Below are 26,357 nucleotides of genomic sequence, written 5' to 3' on the forward strand. Positions count from 1 at the left end.
CAGGCATACCCATATTTAGACTGCATTCTAGCCCGGGCAATAAAGCAATACCCCCATTCTCTCTCCCTCTTCCTCTTTCTCTTTCTTCCTCTTCTTTATTCTTTTTCTTATTATTCTTTTTTTCTTTAAAAAAAAAAAAAAAAGAAGAAAGAAAATACCCAGGGCGAGAGAATGAGTAAATCCTAGTGGGATGCTCAGATGCTGACCGGACAAGGAAATGTCTTATGTGTCTACCAGGAAAGGGGATGGAGGGAAGGGCATGGAGCCACTGTTTTTGACTATCCAATGTGGCGTTGTTATTGGGGACTGAGTGATTCCAACATATGGTCCTGAGCCTCAGTAGAATAAAGGGGAACTACCAACAGTAGCCTTAATGGAAGATCGCAGCAGGGAGGAGATCAAAAGGGGGCATATCACAATCTCTCTGCCCCTCTTCCTTTCACTGTGCTCACCTCAGCCATTTTAATACTCTACTTGCTCCTTTCCAATCTCTCCACTCCATCCTTTCTTCTTCAGGTTTGTTAATATCGTCAGAATTGTTTCTGTGCTGCTAAGTGAGATTGGATAACCAAGGCCTTTGCTGTGGCTTGTTTATAATGACATAGGCTTCGGTACTTTATCCCTTCCATAAGGATTTTCTGAGAGCCTACAGTGAGATGAGCTCTGTGCTTGGGGACAGAGCTGAACAACACAAATGAGGTCACTGCCTTCGTGGAGGAGTTTAAAGTCCCTGGGGCCAGGCAGGTTAAATTAGCTGACCAAGCTACCAGGTGGTCTGTCAAAGGATTCAGCTTCATTAAACTCAAGGGCGAGAGGCTAGAGATCCATTCTCAGGAGAAGAGCACAGGAAAGCTCTGCAGAGGACGTGGAAGGATAATTTAGGGCAGAAAAAATTAGTTCCCAAGCCAACTAATGGAACACAGATGGATGGGATAGGGCCTGCTCTGTGGACCACCTATAACTTAATACATCCTAGGAAGCCTGAAAAAGGGCTCTGTAAAGTATCTTTTTCTTTAATTGTTTCTAACTCCTGAAATCATCTAATTGTTCAATTAGATTTGTTGATCCTCTCTTAAAGAGTTTCTCCAATTTCCCTGAGGGCAAGATCACCTGAGGCACTTTTGAAAAATATGAATTCCTGAGCCCCTCCTCTGGAAAGCCTGATTCAATAGGTTTGGGGTGGGAACCAGGAATCTGTGTGAAAAAGAATCCCATGTGATTCTTACCACTATAATGGATAGCATGTAAATTAAGTTTCATGTAGCCAGTTGTCCTTTTTCAAATATTTTGAAACAGGTATTAGAAGAATCAAATGGGAATACAACAGTTCCCTGTGGAATAAGCTCTGGGAATAAGCTTGCCTGAGGAAGTTTCTATGAAGAGCATGGAAAACAAACACTGGTACCAAGTCCCTCTGCTAATCCTAAGGGAGGGAAAACTGGTACTTCTTGATTAACAGCAAGTCCAGTCTTAAATGTTATAAGTGATTGTTACAAATATAATAAACATCTGGGCTTACTTTGTAAACCCATATAAGAAAATTATAGCACAGGGTATTTTGTCTGTTCTTTGTTTCATAAGAGATCTCACTGCTGTTTCACAACAAGCTTGAGTTGAGGCTTCAGCTGTTTTCATTATCCTTGTCTTATATAGGAGGATCTCCTTAGGTCACAAAACTGGATGGTGACAGAGATGAATGAAGGATCTTGGTCTTTCACTCTGCTAATTCACCAAACTACCAAACATTTCTAAAACTTCCCTTGAAGATAATGCATTTTATTTATAGATACGAAGGATATAATTATTGCCTAAGGTTGATTAAACTAGATGGTAGAGAATTTAGGCCAGATATCCCTGATTCCTAAAGCAGATTGTTCACAGTGCAATAGCTGTTACTAAGAAATGATTCTATTTATATTGTATTATAATTTTATGTATAAGTTGAAATCAGGAGTCTGGTGTTAACTGTACATGTTCTGCCACATTTTAAGAAAATGAAGATAAAACAGCATTGAGGGGCTGCTTTAAACAAATGGCTTGACATTTATCTACACACATACTGTTTGTCTTATGGTTGTTTCTTCAAGACCACACACGAATAGGAGCGTCAGTGAAATGAAGCTTGTAATAAATGTTTCATTAAGTAAAAAGGACTGTATTAGTACTGTCTAAGAGCAACACCATACTCACCCCTTTGGGATGGATTTAACAATGCCAGCATTGTAATTTTTTTCCAGGTTGGCTGCATATGAAATGGCAGTAGCAATTATCGTCTGAAATAAAACAAAAGATGTTTAAAAAAAAAAAACTCCATTGGTTTTAATAATTCCTTGCTTGTCAACCAAATAATGCTGAATTTTCTAACCACATATTCTACTTACCACAATGACTTCTATAGGAATTGGGACTGGTATTTTGTGTCTAAATCGATCATTTAATTCCTTAACTGCCATGCAGATGACAATGGTGAGTGATCCAGCAATGAAATCAGCAAGATTGGTATCACCAATATTTTGAAAAATCTCAACCAGCGTCTATAAAAAGAAAATAATTTTATATACTTCCTGCTGCTACACGCACATGCACACACACACACATACACAATTAATTCTCATACAAATCTTCCCACACAAAGAACCTTGATATCAGCATCAAGCAACACTTGAAAGTTTCAGGAAAGTGATAAAAACATGTTGGTTGATACAGAGACCATTAGATACATACAATTGCTGCAGTATATATACCAAGTTTTTTATGATCATTTACTTGGAAAGGAAAAACTGGGTGATTTCTACATTCTGATTTTTGCTTCTGTATTTTTTCTAATATGTCTTAAAAGAAAAAAATGTCATTATAAACATACTGCTTTTTACTTGAAGAAAAGCTTTACAAGTTTGTATCTTAAAATGGGTTTATAGGTATTATTAAGTAGCCTAATTTTTACTATGGTGATATTATTGAGACTAAAGGCTGCTAAATCTGAAACTTTCAGTTGATCAGTGGTGTGTGTGTGTGTGTGTGCGTGTGTGTGTGTGTTTTCTCTTTTTTTTTTTTTTTTTTTTTTGTCACAATTAGCCAGTATTTTAGGTAAAGCTCTTTCCTAAACCTGAATGATACAGATAACAATAACAAAAAAAAATCCTAAAATACTCCATATGTGGATATAGGTAGACTGATTCATTCTTTATGGCACAGAAAAGCTACTGAATTGACATATAGGCCAAGCATAAATTTTTGGAAATAAATTTGGTACTTAATTTTATTTATCAAACTTGAACTAAGATAACATTTAAAAAAAAAAACAAAAAAACAACTTTTTTTTTTTTTTTGAGACAAGATCTTGCTCTGTTGCCCATGCTGGGTGCAGTGGCCTCAAACTCCTCAGCTCAAGCAATCCTTCCACCTCACCCTCCAGAGTAGCTGGGACTACAGGCAGGCATCTGTATTTATTTTATTTGTTGTAGAGACTACAATAAATAGGCTGTTTTATTTTTTGTAGATTTGTGGGGAGGGTCTCATTTTGTTGCCCAGACTGGTCTTGAACTGTTGACCTCAAGAAATCCTCCTGCCCAGCCTCCCAAAGTGTTGGGGATACAGGCATGAGTCACCACACTTGGCCAAAAAAAATCTTTAAGTAGACAGATGAATCAATTCAAGAAAAACTAGTTTTGTTTTGTAAATAGGAGATTTCTGGGAATCAAGGGTGTTTTCAAGGAAATTAGCAAAGAAGAATCCCAGGGAAGAACATTGTCTTTGTTATATTACCCTCAGTCCTGTAGAAGGCATGATTTAAGAAAGTATCTTTGAGACAGTTCTTTGAGACAATTTCTCAGTAAAGATAACTTTTCTTTAAATGAGACTTTTATAGACATATTTTCATAGGAAGATAAAAGAATGGAGGATCTTATAGTTTATAACATGTATTTTACCCATTTTTACAGATAAATAATTATAGTGGTAATCTGGTGACAATTAATGTATGAACTAAATGAACTTTAAGTACTTAATGAACCTTAAGTAATCTAGGAGTCGATTTGCCAGCAACCTCAACTCTCTGGAACACTTTCAAGAGTGAGGGAATGAGGGGGGAAGTTATTATGCAAGCAAAATACCTCCCACCGAGCACTTGGACTAGAGTTCAGGCATTTAACTTGTAGGAAAACTCTTGAACTTTCACTCGGTGGGTACTTTTGCTCTTACTTTAAACCCAGTACCAACTATTTCACTTTGTCTGCTTTTCAGAGTCACTGAAAATTGCTAATGGCAGATACATTGACAGAAACAAGATGAAGCCAGGGGGGGATAGCAGAGTGAAAAAGAAAATGGGATAACTACCACCAGAAGACACAATAACAAGAACTTAGGGCATTTAACACAGGAGCAAACAGCCCTACCTACCCTAGAGGCTTGAAGGTTACTATTAGACACAATAACAAGAATTCAGGGCATTTCACACAGGAGCAAACAGTCCTACCTACCCCAGAGGCTTGAAGTTATCGTTGCTGTTTGGTCCTTTACATAATTAATTTTCTGATGGATGACCCTGATTAATTTATGAGCTAGGCATAATATTTTGATGAATTGTCTATTCATTAAAGGTTTGCTTTTCAACTCAAGATGCGAAAATTGAAACTTGAAAAATAAAACATTTGGAATAATTATCCCTATTGCAAAAACATTTTCACCTCACAAAAATAATCACTACAGGATTTCAGTTTAATCGATGAGAATCACTTAGACCTTTGAATAAAAAGTATGTCTTGTGGATTAAAAATGTAATATGAGGTTCAAAAACCAAAATCAGTTTGTATTACACAATTGCATCATGCAAGGCACCTGGGTATATAAATGAGTTGCCTACATCCTGAATAATCCTTCAGAATCTTTTAAGAAGAGCTGTATGATAGAAAGTTTAATTTGTGTAGAAATAAAACTCAGCATGTAAACTGAAATAGTCAGATTATATTTAAAGACATAGAAATTAGACTCTACAAAAGCACTGAACAGTGCTTGTAATTTAGTGTTAAAATACTACAAAATGTTTATAATATGGACACATGATTCTGTATTTCAGCTTAGTATTCTAAATAATTCAAATCATGATAATGAAATTTTTGGTAATAGATAATGTTTTACTATAATTCCTGCTGTGTTTGGACAATTTTAGGACAATTTCATTTAGATAATGTCTTTGTTCTTGCCCAGGATTACCTGGGTTGAAAAAGCCATAAGAAAAAAATTATACCCAATAATGTGTATGAGAAAATTTATGAGTTTACTCTTGGAGCTGAATTTTTTTTAGTTTATTTTATCTCTACAAATATCACAAACCCTTCTCAACCACCTTTTGCTATCAGGCATTTCCTGCTACCATATCTTTTGTGTATACCAGTATAGATCAATCCTTAAAGTGTTACTTTAGTATAACGGCATAAGTTTTACACACTGAAATAGGTACAAAGCAACAAATCTAATAAAGCTTAGTGGTGACTTTCAGAGCTCTCACCCTCGTCTACTGAGACAAACCACTCAAATCGAATGGTGGGAAATCAATCCTAAGTGGACTGTGGGACTTACTTAGCTAACAGTAGCTACATGGTAGCATCAAGGGTATTAACTAATTCTAAATTGCTGCCAGTACCCTGTCCTTCTATCTTCTGCTTTCTACATCTAGTATTTCCAGCATTTGTGAATTAACTGATTTCTTTTTCTCCTTATATTTTCTCCTGTATTTCTTTGCATTCATTATTTCCAGTTGTCAGTACCTCTTTGGGGGAGAGGGCAAGACAAACCAAAGTACAACCTTAGAACAAAGATAAGTTAACATCCCAGGAAAAGTATTTTACAACAATCTTGCACTTTTTCCTAGGAGAATCCTCTACTACTCTGCATGTACTGAAAGATTCTTTCATGTATAATTAAAATGGCAATGTCATAAGCAAAATTCCCTGTTCAACGACTAAGTGGCTCATTCAACCCTATGCAATCATTTTCAGACCTGCAGATTCTTTTTTTTTTTTTTTTTTTTTTTCAGAAGAGCAAACATATATTCATCCCCACATAAAGAAGATTGAAATACCTTCTCCAACTTGGCTGGCCTGTGAAGAATTTCTTGCAAAATTCTATGCTATATGCTAAACTGAGACATCAAGAAAAATATTCAACAGGAAATAAGTTACATCATGACTGCATTTGGTTTAAAAACTATTTTTGACCTTGGTCTAGTGTTTCCTGATCACTTTTGCCGCTGTCAAAGTAAAATCATTTGCAGAAAGTTTCTTCTTAAACATAAAGGTAGGAGACCAGAAGAACTATCTCCCCTGTTCTGTGGGGGTCCTGTAATGGCCAGGGACCCAGGTCAACAGTTAATTTGGGCCTCCTGTGATCTGTGTAGATGAAGGCCGAGCCATGTTTGCACAATGAGGTGAGTATACTCAGTAAGGGATGTCTTGATAGGTTAAGGATTCAGTGGACTTGTATAGGGAGTGAACAGTGCCTGGTACATGGTAGATATTCAATATATGTTTACTGAATAGATAAACTGAATGAATGAGAATGAAGGAATAAATGAGTGATCATTCGATGAAGAAAATGTGAATGTAAGTAAAAGCAACATGTGCCAGGGACTGCAAAAGTTACAGAGCCTGTCAAAATAAGGCAGTCAGAGATCTCAAAAAGATCTAAGAACTGGCCAGGTGCAGTGGCTCACTGCTATAATCCCAACACAGTAGGAGGCTGCAGTAAGAGGATTGCTTGAGGTTAGGAGTTCGAGACCAGCCTAGGCAACACAGCAAAACCCCTGTCTCTACCCCCCAAAAAAAAAAATCTTAAAATTTTTTATTTTAGTGTTTAAATATGGGCTTGGCATGGTGGCTCACTCCTGTAATCCCAGCACTTTGAGAAGCCAAGGTGAGAGAATCACTTGAGCTCAGGAGTTCAAGACCAACCTGGGCAACATAGTGAGACATCACCCCTACTAAGATTCAACAAAGGAAAAGAAAATTAGCCAGGTGTGGTGGTACACACCTGTAGTCCCAGCTACTCAGCAGGCTGGGGCGGAAGCATCACTTAACACAGGGAGATGGAGATTGCAGTGAGCTATGACTGAGCTATTGCAGTTCAGCCTGGGCAATGGGGCAAGCTCCTGTCAAAAAAAAAAAAAACAAACAAACAAACAAAGAAAGAAATTGATGGAAAACTGAGTACTTTACAGGAAAAATATATCAAGAATTACCAATATAATGCTGAATCAAAAAGTTTTGCTTCTAATAGACTGGATCCTGAGGAAGTGAATGGTGAGCTTCATAAGGTCTATTCATATGTGATAATAATAATAAAAAACTTAGTTCTTACTACGTGCCAGATATTAAGCTAAGTGTCTTACACATATTTTCTTTTTAAATCCTCCCAGCTCTAAGAGGTAGCTACTATCACTACTCCCATTTTACAGTTGCAGACACTAAGACTTAGGGAAGTTGAGTATAAACATCATGGGTAGTGGCTGGTAGAACTAAGACTCCAACTCAAGTCTGTTGAAGTTCAAAGTCGATTATTGTTTGTGTTTGTTTTTGTTGTTGCTGCTGTTATTGTTGGAGATGGGGTCTCACTCCCATCGCCCAGGCTGGAATGCAGTGCCATGATCTTGGCTAACTGCAGCCCCAACTTCCTGAGCTCAGGTGATCCTCTCACCTCAGTGTCCCAAGTCGATGGGACGACAAGTCGTGTCACCATGCATGGGTAATTTTTTGTATTTTTAGTAGAGACAAGGTTTTGTCATGTTGTCCAAGCTGGTCTCAAACTCATGGGCTCAAGTGATCCACCCATGTCAGCCTCCCAAACTGCTGGGATTATAGGCATGAGCTACCACACCTGGCCTCATGATCTTAATCACTATGTTTTTCTGCCTCCTCTATCTATTCTCACGGCTTAGTGTAGTGCCCGGCCTGTAGTAAGCACTTGGCAATATTTGGTGAATGAATGGAGTATAATAGTATGGGATTATGGCACTGTTACAAAATTGAGCAATTCCTGACAACCTCACCAATTCTCAGATATGTGTACATGGACTTATATTGTTTTAGAAGCTTACAGGTGCATCTTTAAAGACTCAAACTCCATTCTTAATGTGGTACATTATTTTTGTATGGCATCATTCCCTCCAAGCTAGGATGACATCATGTTACTATTATCACCATTTTTCAAGCATCAATAACATGCTTTATATAGAACACATTTTTAGATCCAAGACCTTTTTCAAATCTAATTAGTGTGATCTACATCCTGCTTTTGCATTTCTTTTGCATGGTGAATCATCTCTGAATCTAATGTTCCTTTTCATCTATAATTGTTGAGACATTTACATTATGCATTTTACAGACTCTCACGGTTAGAAAAAGCTTTTAGAGATACATCTCCAATCATTTCATTTCACCAATAAGAAAAGATGCTTCGAAATAAGAATTTCAAAATAACTCCTTTTTTAGAGTACTTGTTATGTATCAGCCCCTGGGCCAAGTGCTTATCTATTCTTATTTAACAACCCAATGTGGCATATGCTATCACTAACACAATTTTGCAGAGAAGGAAACTGAGGCATGGTGATTTGCTCACATGGCTAGTAGACAGTAGAGCCAGAAGTTGAACTCAGGCCCACCCAGTTCTAAACCTGAGCTTTCAGTTGGTATCCTACATGATGTATTCAGGGTCACTTACCTGTTAGAGGCAAAGTTGAAGCTAGAAATCAAGTCTGTTACATTCCAGAGCAGCCTTTACTGCGTTATACCACTTTGTCTTCATTCATGTCTTTAAGTACAATAGTATTTGTGAGAGAAGCAACCAGATCTTTTCAATGGCTCCCAAAGTATGCATAGAGAAATGTGGGTTCTCCAGACTCAAGTTTTTTGTTTTAGTTTTGTTTTTGTTTGAGACAGGGTCTTGCTCTATCACCCAGGATGGAGTGCAATGGGGTGATCACAGCTCACTGCAGCCTCAACCTCCAGGGCTCAGGAGATTTTCCTACCTCAGCCTCCTGAGTAGCTGAGACTACAAGTGTGCACCATCACACCTGGCGAATTTTTGGATTTTTTGATTTTTTTCCTTTTATATATGAGATTTTACCATATTGCCCAGGCTGGTCTCAAACTCCTGGGCTCAAGCAATCCGCCCACCATGGCCTTCCAAAGTGCTGGGATTACAGATGTGAGCCACCGTGCCCAGCAAGACTCAAAGAGAGAATGAATACAATTGTTTCTGGAATGAACAGTGACCCATCCCTAGAGTTAAAAGCAACACTTACATAGATAATAGAGAGAATTCCATTATAGTTTTTGGTTGAAACATTGAGGACAATCTTTAGCTGTGAGACCAGCACTTGGAAGGCAGCAGCTGTTGTGAAGCCCCCAACCAAAGGATCTGCCAAGTACCTCACTATGAATCCAATCTGCAAACCTCCAAATATCAACTAGGATTTAAAAAAAGGAAACAAAAATTAAGTGTTTGTCTGAGACAGGAACCGACTCTCTGGAAATAATACCAATTAAAACACTGGTAGCCTACCTATAGCACAAAAATATTTGTAGGAAAAAAAATACGAATTTCTTAATGCCCTAATCGCTCCCCTCCCTCCTCCACTCTAAAATTTGAAAACCGTGAATAATAAAAACTTTGAAATATTTTTATACATGTACTCAGAAAAGCAAAAATCTGTAGCTTGTTCCTGTGGCTTTCAGTCCCGTGTCTCCGCTCACCAGAACACTTTTTCTCCTTTACGGATTCCCGTATACTTCCCTTCTCTCTTCCTCAATTGAGTCACACATGTTCTTCTGTGCTTTTTTTCTGTCTCTGACTCTGATGATAAGTGAGCCTTAATAAGTGGGGTCTTGCTGACTATTTTAGCATCTGATCTAAAACAACGTAATTTAGAAAATAATTTTGGGTTTCAGGAAATTATTTTGTTTTTAGAAGAATCTTTAAGTGTATATGCTTTAAAGTTAATCTCAAATAAAAATTATACCAATTTATATTTTATCTGTAAGTTCATTACCTGTATGATTCCAACCAGCAGAGTCAGGGTGCTGGCAATCAGCACTCTTGCTGTATCTCTAGCTGCAATGTCTATCACGGTAGTATTTAATGCAGTTCCATTGCTGCTGGATACGAGAAAGTGTTCGTCTGGGGCCATGCTCAGAACAACAGATCCCACCATTAAACTCACCACTGGAAAAGGTCCTGGGGGAAGAAAAGTCTCTAACAATTAATCAGTTATTAATCACAAGTGTTCAATGTGTCTACATAGGATTTAAAAGATGTGTAAAAGAGTTAGCTGTGACTAGGAAAATCTTGTTTGTTCACAAAGGAAGCTAAGCCAGATACAATGGCTTATGTCTGTAATCCCAGCACTTTGGGAGGCTGAGGTAGGAAGACCGCTTGAGCCCAGGAGTTTTAGAACAGCCTGAGCAACGTAGTGAAACCCCATCTTTTCCAAAATAAGACAAAAATTAGCTGGGTGTGGTAGTGCATGCCTATGATCCTAGCTACTTGGGAGGCTGAGGTGGGAGGATTGCTCGAGTAGGGGAGGTGGAGGCCGCAGTGAGCTGAGATGATGCCATCACACTCCAGCCTAAGTGACAGAGCTAGATGCTGTGTCAACAACAACAACAACAACAACAACAACAACAACAACAAAAAGCAGCTTAAAAAGCAGATGTCTCAAGGCATTCATGACCCAGAAACTGGCGAGAGAGACACGTAGGTAATTATTACAATACAACATTCAGGATGCTTTGTGAGTATATCAGAAGGCGTCTAGCCTGTCTATGTGTGATCCTCATGCGTATGGGTGGTGGGGACAAGGATGAGAGATGTCAGGAAAGGTTTCCTGGCAAAGGTAGCACATACATTGAGTTTTTACTTATTCCACTCAATTTTCATTTCATATAATCTCATTAATTTCCTAAAGTGTCCAATGTCCTGATCTCTGTGGATCTGAGAACCTTGATCAATATCACGGGGTCCAAGTTAGGATAAAAAAACAGCAAAGGGAGTATGAAGTTTCTTTCTCCTTCTGTATGACACAACATTTTTTCATATCAAATGTCAATCTGTAAGATTTTATGTTTTAAAAAATATTATTTTTTTCCAGCAATTGCTTCATTCACTACTGTTATTTTTATCCATGATGATGACAATGATTTCTACCCTTTGATAATGGAAGCCTTTATGGTTCTGAGGTCTCAAAACCCAACCCCAGTCACCTGGAATGTCTCAATGTACAGAATACTCAAGAGAAAATCAGCTTCCATGTTTCTCCTCTAGTCAAGCATTCAATACTAATTGATTCTCTAAGGTGAGGATGCTCTTTCAGTCAATAACTACTTTCTGCTCTCCTCCTAAGGAAATACAACTAAGGACAAAAACATGGGTTGAGGATAAAATAGATGGTTGCATTTATTTCAAGAGGATCATTGAGGTAGACATGTCTAGCCAGCAGATGGATGTAGGAGCAAAATTTTCTCTAGTATAAATGTCAAAGTCACAAAATAGCATTAAAACACTCATTTACTAGGACATTCTAACAAAATAGAATTCAAATTTTAGGAAAAGCCGGAAAATTCATTATAAGCCATAGCAAGAAAAAATGCCAAGCTTAGCTTCTAAATTGTTTTGGTAAGATCTTATCAATCTTCTAATATTAGTGATTTTAAACAAGTATGCTCTTTAATCAAATCATAAACATGTATTTGATGAACATACTTAGTCATTTATAAGCTAATCTGGTAAAATGGTAGGTTCAAAGACTTTGTGTCAATTTTTTCCTGCCATTTCACATTTTGGAAGAGAATACTTTCTAAATTTGGAGTCAAATTTATCATGTTTTTAAAAACCAAAACATGCTACATGCTAAAATGTTAAGGCAGGCTGGAATTTCGTTTTTCAATATTTCTTCTTCATTATAAAAAGTTACCTAACATCATTGAACAGAAAAAGTAGACAAAACACTGAAACTCTATTTCCCTGAAAAGATTACCAAATTAGGTTGGTGCAAAAGTAATTGCGGTTTTCACAATTAAAAGTTTAACTGCAAAAACTGCAATTATTTTTGCACAAATATAATAGAGGTATAATGCACTTAATATAGTCAAAACACTTTAAACATGAGCAAATATAATTGTAAAATATAATTACCAACTGAGATATGCCTTGATGTTCCAAAGATAAAGTATGTCAGGATAGGGAAAAAAGCTGAGTAGAGACCATATCCAACAGGAACTGCAGCTAGTAGGGCATATGCCATCCCTGAAAGCACATCCAAAGTGATTAAATTCACAAACGAAAGTTACGGTATGCAGAAAGTCCTCAACTTAAAATGGTTCTACTTATGACTTTGACTTTATGATGGCGCAAAAGCAATACGCATTCAGTAGAAACCATACTTTAACCATACATCCATTCTGTTTTTCACTTTCAGTACATTATTCAATAAATACATAATATATTCAATACTTGATTATAAAATAAACTTGTGTTAGATTATTTGCCCAACTGTGGGCTATTGTAACTGTTCTGAGCACATTTCAGGTAGGATAGGCTAAGATATGATGTTCCATAGGTTAGGTGTATTAAGCGCATTTTTGACTTAAAATATTTTCAACCTGGAATGGGTTTCTTGGGACGTAATCTCATGGTAAGTAGAGGAGCATCTGTCTTTCTACTGTACAGAGAAGGGCCTTTACACAGATACTCTCAATTTACGGTTTGACAGATCAGCCTGTCCTGAGTTGATCTCCTTAGGATGCAGAACGGGATCCAAATCAGCTGAAACAATGATTGCATCTACAAACATCACCTGCTCTAATGAATTGACTCAATTTGTCAGCAATTCAGTCAACCCCTGACCAGATCAGTGGGAAAAAACAATCAAATCAACTGTCGATCAAAAGCTTAGTCAGGCCGGGTGTGGTGGCCCACACCTATAATCCCAGTGCTTTGGTAGGCCACAGGCAGGAGTATCAGTTCAGCCCAGGAAGTTGAGACCAGCCCAGAAAAAATAGCAAGGTTCCATCTCTACAGTAAAATGAATGAGCTCAGCATATTGGTTCAGGCTTATAGTCCTAGCTATTAAGGAGGCTGAGGCAGGAGGATTGCTTGAGCCCAGGAATTTGAAGTTACAGCGAGTTATAATCATGCCACTGCACTTCAGCCTGGGCAACAGAGCAAGATCTTGTGTCTAAAAAAGAAAAAAAAAAAAAAAAAGACTTGGTCAATTCAGTCCAAAGGCTCGGACCAGTTTTGCACGGAGGCAGTTGTATCTGAGCCAGGCGACCCCAAACTTTTTACACAGGGGGCCAGTTCACTGTCCCTCAGACCATTGGAGGGCCACCACATACTGTGCTCCTCTCACTGACCACCAATGAAAGAGGTGCCACTTCCTGAAGTGCGGCGGGGGGCCGGATAAATGGCCTCGGGGGCCACATGCGGCCCGCGGGCCGTAGTTTGGGGACGCCTGATCTGAGCTCAGTGTTTCTCTGTGTTCTGAGGTACACAGTCATTGCTGCACTGCCCTTTTTCCTTTCTTGGTGGGGAAGTAAAGTTAGATCCAAAGAAAAACTATGGCAATTACACAAAGCAGCAAACAAGACAACTCTACCCTGTTGAAGTTGACCAACTCCTCCACTCCACAATGCCAGCAGCCCCCAGGCCTGTGAATATCTGGCTATAGAGAAATAAGCATTCTAGTTTACACAAGGGCTAGAAGAAGATAATGACATTCTTTTCCCTGGTTAAACACTTAGGTGGTCAGCATATCTTACTTCATTTTCCTCCTCACTCTTCACTCACAATGAGAGAAAATCAAGCCTTTTGATCCTTGAGTCATTAATAAGGAATTACATTTATAGTAGTTAATAAAAATAGCAACGACCTGAATATGCTGGCCCCCCTGCACTCAATATTATTTCTCAGATGAATGTCCCCAAGTGGGGAAGTGGTTAACTAAGTTATGCTTCATACTTCGCAATTCTATGAAATGAAATTGATGTGATGCACAGAAGTACATTTACTGACGTGGAGAGATGTGAAGTAAAAGGAAATAAAGTGAGTAAAATCAAGATTCAGAACTGATAAGTATGTATGCTTCTACTTTTGTAAAAGTACACATGTATGTTGTATGCATTAAAAAATCTGGTGGTATTTTGAATATAATATGAAGTAATTCAGATATACAAGAAAAACAATGAATAATATAAAAAACTTTCATATGTCCATCATCTAACTTAAGAAATAAATAATTGCCATTGCAGTGGAAACTCAGTGTACTCTTCCTCAATCACATCCTCTTTCCTCCCTCCAACCTCAGAAGCAACAACTACCCTTAATTTGGTGCTTATTATTACCAGACATTTCATTATACTTTTATATAGATATGTATTTATGTGTCTGGTAAGATATTTACTAAAATATTAACAGGTTATCTGTATGGTAGGATCAGAGGAGACTTCCAGTTTGTGGTGGAGGTATTTTGCATCTTCCTTATGTGTATTTTTTAGTTTTCTACAATAAGCGTTCATTCATTCAACAAGCATTGACTATGCACCTACCATGTGTCAGGCACTGTTAAAGTCTCTGTTCTGGTGGACTTTGTATTCTAGCAAAATACACCTATTAAGTGCAACTGTTTTAATATATAAATTACAAAGGAATTGCAATAGTCAGTACTTCCAAGAGCATGGAATAGAATAGGAAGCTGACTCCGCAGAAGGAAGATAAGAAAAGAAGGAGCAGGAAATGACAACACAGCTTGTCTATTTCATATGGACATTTTTTAAGTCCTTGCCAAACTTCTTTGCCCTAAATGGGACTCTGCAGTTCCTTTTTTTTTTTTTTTTGATAGAGTTTCACTCTTATCACCCAGGCTGGAGTACAATGGCACGATCTCAGCTCATCGCAACCTCTGCCTCCTGGATTCAAGTGGGGTTTCTCCATGTTGAGCACGCTGGTCTCAAACTGCCAACCTCAGGTGATCCCCCCACCTCAGCCTCCCAAAGTGCTGGGATTACAGGTGTGGGCCACCACACCCAGCCTGTAGTTCTTAATATGCCTGGAAAAGGGGAACTTTTCAGTTTTCATGTAGAATGTCCCATTTAGGGACCACTACTATTCAAATATACTGTAATCATCTTTATTATAAAGAAAACTTGGTACAACAGCTTTAAAATTATACAATTTGTGAAAAAATCTGGGGCCAGGCATGATGGCTCATGCCTGTAAACCTAGCATTTTGGGAGGCCGAGGTGGGTGGATCAGTTGAGGCCAGGAGTTTGAGACCACCCCCGCCAACATGGTAAAATGCCATCCCTACTAAAAATACAAAAATTAGCCGGGGGTGGTGGTACACGTCTATAATTTCAGCTATGCAGGAGGTTGAGGCGCGAGGATCGCTTGTACCTGGGAGGTGGTGGTTGCAGTGAGCCAAGATCACACTACTATACTCCAGCCTGTGTGACAGAGTGACACTCTGTCACCAAAAAAAAAAAAAAAATTAGTTAAAAGAAATCTGAGCCATTGATTTAAATGATGGAAACTCTGTGCTGGTAGTTATGATGTATAGGATGGTGACATGTACCAATAAAGCAGGTGCTAATAAACAGTTGAAATTTATATTAAATTTAAATTTCATCTAAAGGTAAAGCCTTCCACCATGTGAGATGCTGCAAGGAGATGGGCCCTCACCAGAAACAGAATCTATAGGCACCTTAATGTTGCAGAAATAAATTCCTGTTGTTTAAAAAAACAAATAAAAGTCCAAAGTAGAAAGCAGACAGCAGACGCTGTAAAGCTGTGAATAAAGATAGTACTACAAAGGTTGCATTGATCTGCTGTCTGATGGGAATTTTTTTAATAACAAAAATCAGAAAGATCCCATCATCTGTAGCAATTTCCTGGCTCCCCAGTAACCTGAGCTGGTCTTCTCTGATGAGATTTTCTACTACTCTTCAGCTACTCAGCCACTGGTTACATCATGGACATTGTCATCAGTGGAAACTGCAACACCACCTCTGAAATCTGAATTTTGAGCCTCTCTCCAGCTACAGCCTCCAAGCCTTTCAGCTCGCCTACCCCAGAATCCTTATTGCTTCATTTCTTTGTCCTCATGAGGCTTCTAATCAATTAACAAATTCACTTTCTCCCTAGTCTCCGCACCTTCCTGTCTTCACTTCCACACTTGCCCAGCACAGATTCCATGGAATTTTTCAAATATTCGTTAACTCCCTTGTTTTATTCTCTCCCTCCTTCCTTTTCTTGTCTGGCAAAACCCCAATTTGGCTGACTTCAAACATTCACCTTTTCCGTGACAGCCTTCGAGCAGCAAGAGAAACTGGACTGAAGGCATCTACAACTGGGCTAACCAATTTCATGAAACTGTGTGATCACAAGTCCCAGATGTACACTCAACACTGCCTGGGGACCCAGTGACATTTCCTCAGGGGCAGTGCTTTTCCTCTCCCTGAGACAACTATTCAAACCTCCCCTACTTACCTCAATCTGCCCAAACCCTTCTCCACCGGACTCAAAGTTAAGAGACATATTCTGCATTGAATCAAAAACACAGAATCCATGAGATACTCCCAAGTTCCTTTTCATCAAAATTTCAAACCTGTCTGCATCTGCACCATTTGGGCTATCTTCCTTTGAAAATGGAAGAAATATCCCTTCTGCCTTTAAGGAGTATTTCTCCCAATTCTGTTCTCAAACCCATCCACACTTGCCCCTTTTTACTACTTTGCTTCTAGTTATTTCTCCTGGGCTTCTTGCACCACAGATCTCTTTCTTTCCACTAGGTTATTCCTATCAGTTCACAAATATGTTCTAGTGTCTCACATATTAAGAAAAACAAATTCTCCCTTCACTCCACCTTTGTTTCATCTCCCTTCAATTCATGGCAAAACTTTTCTTAAAAGCAGTCTGTAATCCTTCATCATACCCCACCGCTCAGGCATATTCAACACTGTCGGCCCCTCTATGCTTTGCTTTTTTGTTTTTAAACCTTCTCTCTTGGCTTCTGATCCCACATTCCTTTGGTTGTTCTTTGTCTTCAACTTCCTGGGTCCAGCTTTCTCAGGTTCTTGGCTGGCTTCCTCTTCACCTTCCTAAAACCTCTAAGTACTCTGGCTCTCTTCTCTTCCACACCTGCCCTTTCTTCCTAGGTAATCACAGGCATTCCCACTCTTGTAAATATCACCTCTTCAGCGATACTTTCCTGATTTTTACGTCTAGCCTAGACCTCCCCTCTGACCTTCACACTTGCAGTAGCTCCCACTTGTCTATTTGGCATCTCCACGTAGATGTCTCACCTGCATCCCAAACTTAGCAGATCCAAAAGGAAACTTGATTTCCTATCTGAAACCTGCTCCTCAGCCTGTCTTTGCCATTTAGATAAGAGATGTAACATCCACCTGGTTGCTCAAGCCAACAACCCTAGAGGCATCTGTGATTTTCATCGACACTTATCAGTATGCGTCAGTGATTCTTGCTGCACAATATAGTCCAGATCTTGCAGCTCTCTTCATAGCCTGCCTCTTCTGGTTTAAGCTGACACATCTGTTCTTCCTTCAATTCATAGCAATATGCCCACAGGGCTAGGAATAGGGTGAGGCAAGTGAGGTGCCTACAGCACAGTAAAGAGGCATCCTGAGAGTCAGTGTCTCACTTACCTCACCCTAATCCCAGTCCTGGCTCAATTTATTTCATGGTTTACCCACCCTCCCCCACTGCTCTAACCCATACTACAATTCTTCCTTTTCCTCCCTGGAAAATACTAAGTTTTCTGGTATCAGGGCCTTTGCACCTTTACCTGGTACACTCTTTTTTCTGCGTATCACATGGCTGTCTCCTTCTCATCCTCTGGTCTTTGACTAAGTTTCACCTTCTCAGTAAGGTCTTTCTTGACCACTGTATTTAAAATAGATCTCCCTTCCTGGCTGGGTGCGGTGGCTCACACTTGTAATCCCAGAACTTTGGGAGGCAGAACAGGCAAGTCACTTGAGCCTAGGAGTTCCAGACCAGCCTGGACAACATGGTGAAACCCTGTCCCTATAAAAATACAAAAATTAGCCAAGCATGGTGGCACATGCCTGTAGTTCCAGCTACTGAGGAGGCTGGGATGGGAGGTTCACCTGGGCCCAGGAGGCCAAGAATGCAGTGAGCCGTGATCTCACCACTGCACTCCAACCTGGGCAACAGAGTGAGACCCAGTCTCAAAAAAATACAAAAATAAAAGTAGGAGAGATTCAAGATGGCTGATCACTAGCAGCTCGGGATTATAGCTCCCAGTGAAAGCGCAAAGAAGGAGAAGACGCCACACCTTCACATGAATTCTTGTTGCTCACGCACCAGGAGATTCCCAGCGGAGGAGCCCCACGGGTCGCCAGAGCGACTCTAGTGACCGGCGAGGCGGTTTTGTCGGCTCCTCGGAGCGTCGGTTCTTGGTGCAGAGTCAGAAAAGCACCATCAATCTTAATGCCGCTGATTTGGTTGGCGCAGTGGGTTGCTCAGATTTCAGCGCTGAGAATCAATAAGTTGGACGTCCACTCAGAAACCCAATTACAAAGATGGTAATTATAAAGACCACAGATGGATAAATCTACAATGAAGGGAAGAAAACACCCAAAAAAGGCTGAGAATACCCAAGATCAGAACGCCTCTCCCTCAGCAGGGGATCTCAGTTCCTCATCAGCAACGAAACAAGGCTTGATGGAGAACGAGTGTGTTCCAATTACAGAAGCAGGCTTCAAAATGTGGATAATAAGAAACTTCTGTGAATTAAAAGAACTTGTTCTAACCCAATCCAAAGAAACTAAGAACTTTGAAAAAAGGTTTGACGAAATGTTAACAAGATACACAATTTAGAGAGGAAAATAAGTAAATTGATGGAGCTGAAAAACACAATACAAGAACTACGTGAAGTATGCACAAGTTTTAACAGCCGAATTGATCAAGCAGAAGAAAGGATATCAGAGGCCGAAGACCAACCCAATGAAATAAAACAAGAAGACAAGATTAGAGAAAAAAGGATAAAAAGGAATGAGCAAAGTCTCCAAGAAATATGGGACTATGTGAAAAGACCTAATCTACGCTTGATAGGTGTACCTGAATGTGACGAAGAGAATGAATCCAAGCTGGAAAATACGCTTCAGGATATTATTCAGGAAAACTTTCCCAACCTAGTAAGGCAGGATAATATTCAATTCCAGGTAATACAGAGAACGCCACAAAGATATTCCTCAAGAAGAGCAACTCCAAGGCACATAATCGTCAGATTCACCAGGGTTGAAATGAAGGAGAAAATACTAAGGGCAGCCAGAGAGCAAGGTCAGGTTACCCACAAAGGGAAGCCTATCTGACTTACAGCAGATCTCTCAGCAGAAACCCTACAAGCCAGAAGAAAGTGGGGACCAATATTCAACATCCTTAAAGAAAAGAACTTTCAACCAAGAATTTCACATGCAGCCAAACTAAGCTTCATAAGTGAAGGAAAAATAAAGTTTTTTTGTGAACAAGCAAGCACTCAGAGATTTCATCACCACCAGGCCTGCTTTACAAGAGCTTCTGAAAGAACCACTACCATAGAAAGGAACAAACAGTATCAGCCTTTCTAAAAAAAATACCAAAAAGTAAAGAGTATCAATGTAATGAAGAATTTACATCAACTAATGGGCAAAATAGCCAGCTAATATTAAATGGTAGTATTAAACTCACATATATCATTATTAATTCTAAATTTAAATTGACAAAATCCCCCAATCCAAAGACAGACAGGCTATTTGGATAAGAAACTAAAACCCATCGGTATGCTGCATCCAGACCCATCTCACATTCAAGTATACACAAAGACTCAAAACAAGGGATAGAGAAAGATTTGCCAACCAAACAGAGAGCAAAAATAAATAAATAAAAAGCAGAAGTTACAATTTTTGCCTCTGATAAAATAGTCGTTAAAGCAACAAAGATCAAAAGAAGCAAAGAAGGACATCATATAATGATAAAAGGATCAATGCAACAACAAGAAGAGCTAAAGATCCTAAATATATACACACCCAATACAGGAATACCCAGACATACAAGACTAATAAAGAGACTTAGACTCCCACACGATAATAGTGGGAGACTTCAACATTAATATTAGACAGATCAATGAGACAGAAAATTAACAGCAATATCCAGGACTTGAACTCAGATCTGGAACAAGTAAATGTAATTAACATTTATAGAACTCTCCACTTTAAATACACAAAATATACACTCTTATCAGTACCACATCATATCAACTTAGAAGTTTAAACGAAATATTGGTTGGCTCCTCGTTTGTTATTCTCTTCCCTCATTTTCTTTCATGTCTCCATTATTAAGGACAATTATAGGCATACTCATATTTAGACTGCATTCTAGCCCGGGCAATAAAGCAATACCCGCATTCTCTCTCCCTCTTCCTCTTTCTCTTTCTTCCTCTTCTTTATTCTTTTTCTTCTTATTATTTTTTTCCTTCTCAGAAAAAAAAAGAAAGAAATCACATTTGTACCTTTTCAAGAGCTCTAAAAAAAAAAAAAAGACCTGCCTTTCAAATTAATCTGCATTACGGCATATTTAATCCACCACAATAAATATTGCAATCTATAATTATTTTTCTATTTATCTTCTTATTTAATTCGCATCCCTACCCTTTAAAAATTTTTAGAAGCTCCACGAAATCAGCACCTGTGCCTGTTAATGAGCCACTGAATCCACATGGCTGGATACCTGACCTACAGATTTAGTTTGTAAATATGTATTAAGTGAATGAATGATAAATAAATGTATAAGTGAGCCAGATTAACCTCCCAGAAATTCACCTTACACAGATAACTTTATAGAGATAATGTTTCTAGAAACGCATATTACCCATAAAGTAAGGAACTACACCATAGACACTGGATTAAAATCACAACCGTACCACTTACCAGCTACATGACCTTGGGCAAGATTTAATAGATTTCTCCCCTATTGAAAATGAAATAATAATAGACTTAGCTAGCAGGATTGTTATGAGGATTAAATGAGATAACTGGCAACATCCTTACTTAGCACAATGTCTGATGATACTTACAAGCAAAATGAATTCTTATAAGATACTTGTCTATGAAAACTGGGGATACATGGAGCCATTTTTATACATAAAGAGGATTAATTATCAGGAATGCAATTCAATCATTTTCACTAAATACACCATCTATTATGTACCAGTCTCTATGCTAGCCACCTGCTGAACAAACATGAATCAGGCATGGTTCCTGTCCCCCAGAAGTCACAGGGTCTTGCCATGTCACATCCCTTAGAGCACAGTGTGAATACTTGGCACTGTTAACTTATGAACCTCACAGCCCATCCTACTCTCTCTCGTCCACCTTTGTTACTAAGAATGTGCTTGATCAGGCTGAGACTCCACCCTAGGTTCACAGGACATCCTCCCTCTCTGTGGTCATCTACCTGGCTTGATCTGAGCAATCTTGAGAGCTCCACAGTCAAATTTTAGCTCACAATATTGCTCTACGTTCATTACTAGCTTCTGAAATAGTCTATTTTCAAGCCATCCCCACCTCACCCTACTTCCCATCACTTGACAAACTCAGACTTAGCCATCAGGGAAACTCAGCTTTGACATTCAACTTCCAAGAAGCCATTCCTGATCCACTAAGACTGGTTTGAGTGCACCTCATTTGCATTCCCTTAGCAAGCAACATTGCCCCTGCCACAGCCCTTATAACATTGAATTGTTATCTCTTTTTCCATTGGACTATGAGTTCCTTGGAAGCAGATGATGCATCTTATTTTATGTCAGCATACCTAGTGCCTAGAACACAGTAGGTGTTTTACGAAATTATAATAAATAAGAAGATTTCTGTTTTCATGGTTCAGAGTCTTTGAGAAATTGGTCAGGGTGTTGGGAGTGGGGCAGAAATGACAAGGTGGGGATGGGGCACAGAGGAGAATGCCATAATGCTATGCACCAACTATACAACAGATTTCTAAGATGTTTATGGGAATATTATAGTATGAACTCAGTTTATAAAACAATAAATAACCACCTATGTTGGTACATTTTCCCAGAAGATTAAAATAAGAGAGTTTTTTTTTTTTTTTTTTAAAGGGACGAGGGGCAGACAAAACACTCATGTGGAGTCCAGGCTAGGAAGCTTCCTTCACTTTTCTGTAAACCAGTTTCAAACTGCACCTCAAGATCCATGTGAGGGAGGCTGAGTGTGGTGGCTCATGCCTGTAATCCCAGTACTTTGGGATGCCAAGGCAGGTGGCTCACTTGAGGTTAGGAGTTCCAGATCACCCTGGCCAACATGAAAAAACCCCATCACTACTAAAAATACGAAAATCAGCTTGATATGGTGGAACATGCCTGTAGTCCTAGCCATTCAGAAGGCTGAGGCACAAGAATCTCTTGAACCCAAGAGGCAGAGGTTGCAACAAGGCAAGATTGCACCACTGCACGCCAGCCTGGGTAACAGAGCAAGACTCTGTATCTAAAAAGAAAAACAGCCGGGCGCGGTGGCTCACGCCTGTAATCCCAGCACTTTGGGAGGCCGAAGCGGGTGGATCACGAGGTCAAGAGATCGAGACCATCCTGGTCAACATGGTGAAACCCCGTCTCTACTAAAAACACAAAAATTAGCTGGGCATGGTGACGCACACCTGTAGTCCCAGCTACTCGGGAGGCAGAGGCAGGAGAATTGCCTGAACCCAGGAGGCAGAGGTTGCGGCGAGCCGAGATCGCGCCATTGCACTCCAGCCTGGGTAACAAGAGCGAAACTCCGTCTCAAAAAAAAAAAAGAAAGAAAGAAAGAAAGAAAAACAAAACAAACAAAAAAGATCCATGTGTGGATATAAAATAATTTAATGTGCTGCAATCATCATTTTAAAAACCTAAGTATAATAGAATAGAACAAAGTGAAAAATTAGCATATTGCAATGATAAATATTTCACAGGAAATTTAGATACATATGCACAGATCATGATGTAACACACATTTCTTTAAAAAAAAAAAATTGAGAAGCCACTATTGAGTATATGCCTCTGAATTGGAGTCCCGCAGCTAGTGGGGCAGCAATTTCCCAGGAAGAGAATTCTAAGGAAGAGGAGAAAAGAGGTGACTCTCTCTCCACTTAGGGGATCTGCAGGAAAGATAAAGGCCTTGAAGGGTAAGTAAACATCTGTCACAGACCTATGGTAGCTGGGGAGAAGTGTTAAACTCCTGCTGGAGACCAGAACTCTCAATCACTTAAGAGCCAATCCACCAACATCTTACCTTGCAGCGTGCCCACTAGCCCAGTACTAACTCCCGAAATGATGTCACTTAGCAGCCATTCCTTGACTCGGTATTTGGGGAGCCACTCCAAGATGGGCACAAGAGTCTTTAGCACACCAAAGGCTCTCTTTCTTGAACAACTGTCAAAAAGTAAGAAAACTGGGTTTTCAATCCAATCTCAGTCACAACCAATTTGTAAATCACAAAGTTATGAACCGAATTCTGCTGTTTATAACTATTAAGAAAACAATGAGAATTTCATGGAAAATAATAACCCTGAAGTGCTTACCATGCTTTTGCCAAGAACTGTATCTATCCTTTTAAATGCACTGTTCTAGAAAACACAGGATTAAGTGTCCCACCCCTCGCTCACCTTTTTAATCCTCTGAGAAAATATTCCTACACAAAAACCTATTTTCTGGTCAGAGACTGATGGATGTGGAGTCTCTAAAAGGAGATTAATTTTCAGACTCCTAACCCAGGCGCCTTATTATTATTATTTTCTTTAAAGAAAATAAACACACTGAGTATATTTTGGCAATAGAAGTCTGGAGGTAGTTTTTATGAAAATCTTAGCATGATGAACGAATAGCTTGTATCTTGCTACATAGTAGTTTTTAAATTCGATAACCTATAGATTAAAGAAAAATATCAAAAGGAGGTGACTGTTATACAACTACTGATCTGAATAAATTTTTTAAATTATGGCATTTACGGGACGATTGAACATTTTAACAATTACTCAATTTTTAATATTGAGTTATTTTAGATATCAAGGTGTGATAATGAAATTTGGTTCTATTTTTAAGAGTCTTTAGAGATACACAATAAATGAGATTTGCTTAAAAATAATACTGAAGGGGGCAAGTAAGTACGTGTCCATATAAGAAACAAGATAAACTTTGAGCTGATCACTGTTGAGGCTGACGGATGGGTAAAAACGGAGGAGGGAGTCCATTACTTGTCTGCTTGGCCATGTATTTGAATGTTCTGCAATGAAAGGTTTTAGAAACCAATTTATTTATGTTTGTGATATCTAGTTACGGCACATTTGGGTTTAGAGACTGAGGGTGGCTCTCCCTGGAAGTCCCAGTGCCAGCTGGTGAAATACTCTGCACACCCCGCTCTCCGCTGGCCTCTAACTGAATAGTAGCCCACCTACTTAGCTTGAGGGTTTCAAGGACTCCTCCTGGTCAAGAGCTGGGTTCCCCTATTCATTTCATTTAAACGATCTCCTTTCATTCCCTTTTCCTCAGGCTGGCCCTTACATGAAGTCAGCAAGGACCCACTGTACCCCGAGGGGCGCTCCAGGTTTCCTTCAGAGAGGAAAAGGAGAGATGGGGCCCCCAGATGCCACAGTCGCCAAAGACGAGTTTCCCAAATAAGTTCATTTTGGGCCCGAGACTGATGGAGCCACTCTCCGACCAGAAGGGCTGCGTGGAGGACCAGAGACCCAAAGTCGGGCCTCTAGGAGAAGCGGCTGGTGCCCAGGGGCTCCGCAGCCCGCAGCCCGCAGCCCACGCTCGCCGGCAGGGCACGCCCTCCCCGCCCCGAGCCGCGGACGCGCAGCTCAGCTTCTCCCCACGCGGGCCCGCGCGGCCGCTACCTGCAGCACTTGGCCAGGCTCTCCCGCAGCGTCTTGCGCTCCTGCAGGCGCCGCTCGTGCTGTTGCTGGAAAGCGAGCTCGCTGTAGACTGGCCGCGACACCACGTAGCTGCAGCGATACTCGGGGAGCTGCGGAGGCTCCGACCTGCCGCCCGGCGCTGCCATGACCTGAGAGCCGGAGGACGACGAGGAGGGAGGAGATGCGGTGAGGGAGGACCATCAGAGGTGAAGGGCGAGGAACAGAAAGAAGGGGTCACCTGGTAGCTGCCGCCCCTTCCCCCGCCAGCTGCAGTTCAACACCCTGAGTCTGGTCCGCGCCCTGCAGCCCTCGGCGCCCGCGACAAGCGCCCCACGGCGCGCACTGCCAGCTTGCAGGGGGGCACATGAGGACCTTCGGGTCCCGCGGCCTGCACCCGCTGCGCGGGGCTCCCCAAATTTGAAGACAGTGAGCCCTGCTTTGGGGGCTTCCCGAGCTCCACCCAGTCCCCTCTGGCCTGCAGCCCCGGCGCTGTCCGCGTCCTGAAATCTCCCCCAAACCAAGGGGCTGGGGCAGGGCCCAAGGGCGCGTGCAAGGCTGGAAGGGAACACCGAGCGTCCCTCCCTCCCCGCACCTGAGCCGGGACGCAGCTCCAGGTGCGCACCGGGAGAGAGCAGCAGGCCCCCGGGCCAGGCGTGGAACCCTCAGGGCGCGCTCCCCGGGTCCCCAGGCCGCGGGCGCTGCAGGTACATTCAAGCTGCGGTCGCAGCCCTCCCGGGGGCAGAACTTTCAGCGTGTTGAGCGAGTCTCTCGCCACGTCCTGTTTTCCGATCCGCCTCCTCGCTCTCGGCGTCTCAGAAAGAAGGCTGTACTGCCCCCTGCCCGCCTGCTTCGAGTCCCCTCACAAGTCCCATCCGCAACCCTCGAAGCCTTCCCAGGAGTGGAGCCCGGGCCGGGTGTGGGCATCTTCAGGGTGAGCTCACCTGTCTCTGCTCGCGCCCCTCCCAGAATGACCCGGGGACGCCCGTTCCGCTGCCTTTATAGCGCTCTCAGACGGCAGCGAGACGTTTTATTTATGGAGCAACAGAGACACCTTGGTCGAAGGGAAAGACACACAGGCTGCTGTCTTTCTCAACTGATCCTATCAGGAAAGAACTCCTACCCCTCCTGCATTCCTTCCCTTTCCCGAACCAGGAAGGCTGAGACTCTTACTGGCTGCCACGTAGGGGCCACCCGGATCCTCATTCATCCCCGGTTACTAACCTCGCGGGCTGCGAGGTCACGGTCGGGCCAGGCCCTGTGGGACTCCTTAAGGGAGAGCAGAGCCCGACGTAGAGGAAGAGGCCCGCGGTCTCTGGGCGTGCTGACCTGGACTCCTAGGTTGTGTGATTCAGGGAACTCCACAGCCTGCCGCAGGTGCTCTCATCCAG

At 40.9% G+C, this 26,357-nt stretch overlaps 1 protein-coding gene across 4 annotated transcripts in view; it reads right to left on the reverse strand.

Moving 5' to 3' along the window:
• Window positions 1-25,993, reverse strand: part of SLC26A4 (solute carrier family 26 member 4) — a 61,249-nt gene extending 35,256 nt beyond the window's left edge. Inside the window, exons 1-8 of one of the 4 annotated variants that reach the window (XM_010344231.3) lie at window positions 25,911-25,993; window positions 24,952-25,118; window positions 23,346-23,485; window positions 12,184-12,294; window positions 10,043-10,227; window positions 9,296-9,460; window positions 2,382-2,534; window positions 2,191-2,273 (exon numbers count right to left, since the gene is read on the reverse strand). In XM_010344231.3, coding sequence (XP_010342533.1) covers window positions 2,191-2,273; window positions 2,382-2,534; window positions 9,296-9,460; window positions 10,043-10,227; window positions 12,184-12,294; window positions 23,346-23,485; window positions 24,952-25,115 — 1,001 coding nt within the window. In that variant the 5' untranslated portion in view covers window positions 25,116-25,118; window positions 25,911-25,993. Of the gene's footprint in view, window positions 1-2,190; window positions 2,274-2,381; window positions 2,535-9,295; window positions 9,461-10,042; window positions 10,228-12,183; window positions 12,295-23,345; window positions 23,486-24,951; window positions 25,841-25,910 lie in introns of those variants that run through there. The other 3 variants (XM_074379241.1, XM_074379242.1, XM_074379243.1) reach the window with 3 other exon arrangements.
• Between the last annotated feature and the right edge of the window lie 364 nt (window positions 25,994-26,357).

Source organism: Saimiri boliviensis, chromosome 10, assembly GCF_048565385.1.
Source record: "Saimiri boliviensis isolate mSaiBol1 chromosome 10, mSaiBol1.pri, whole genome shotgun sequence".
Lineage (NCBI taxonomy): Eukaryota > Metazoa > Chordata > Mammalia > Primates > Cebidae > Saimiri > Saimiri boliviensis.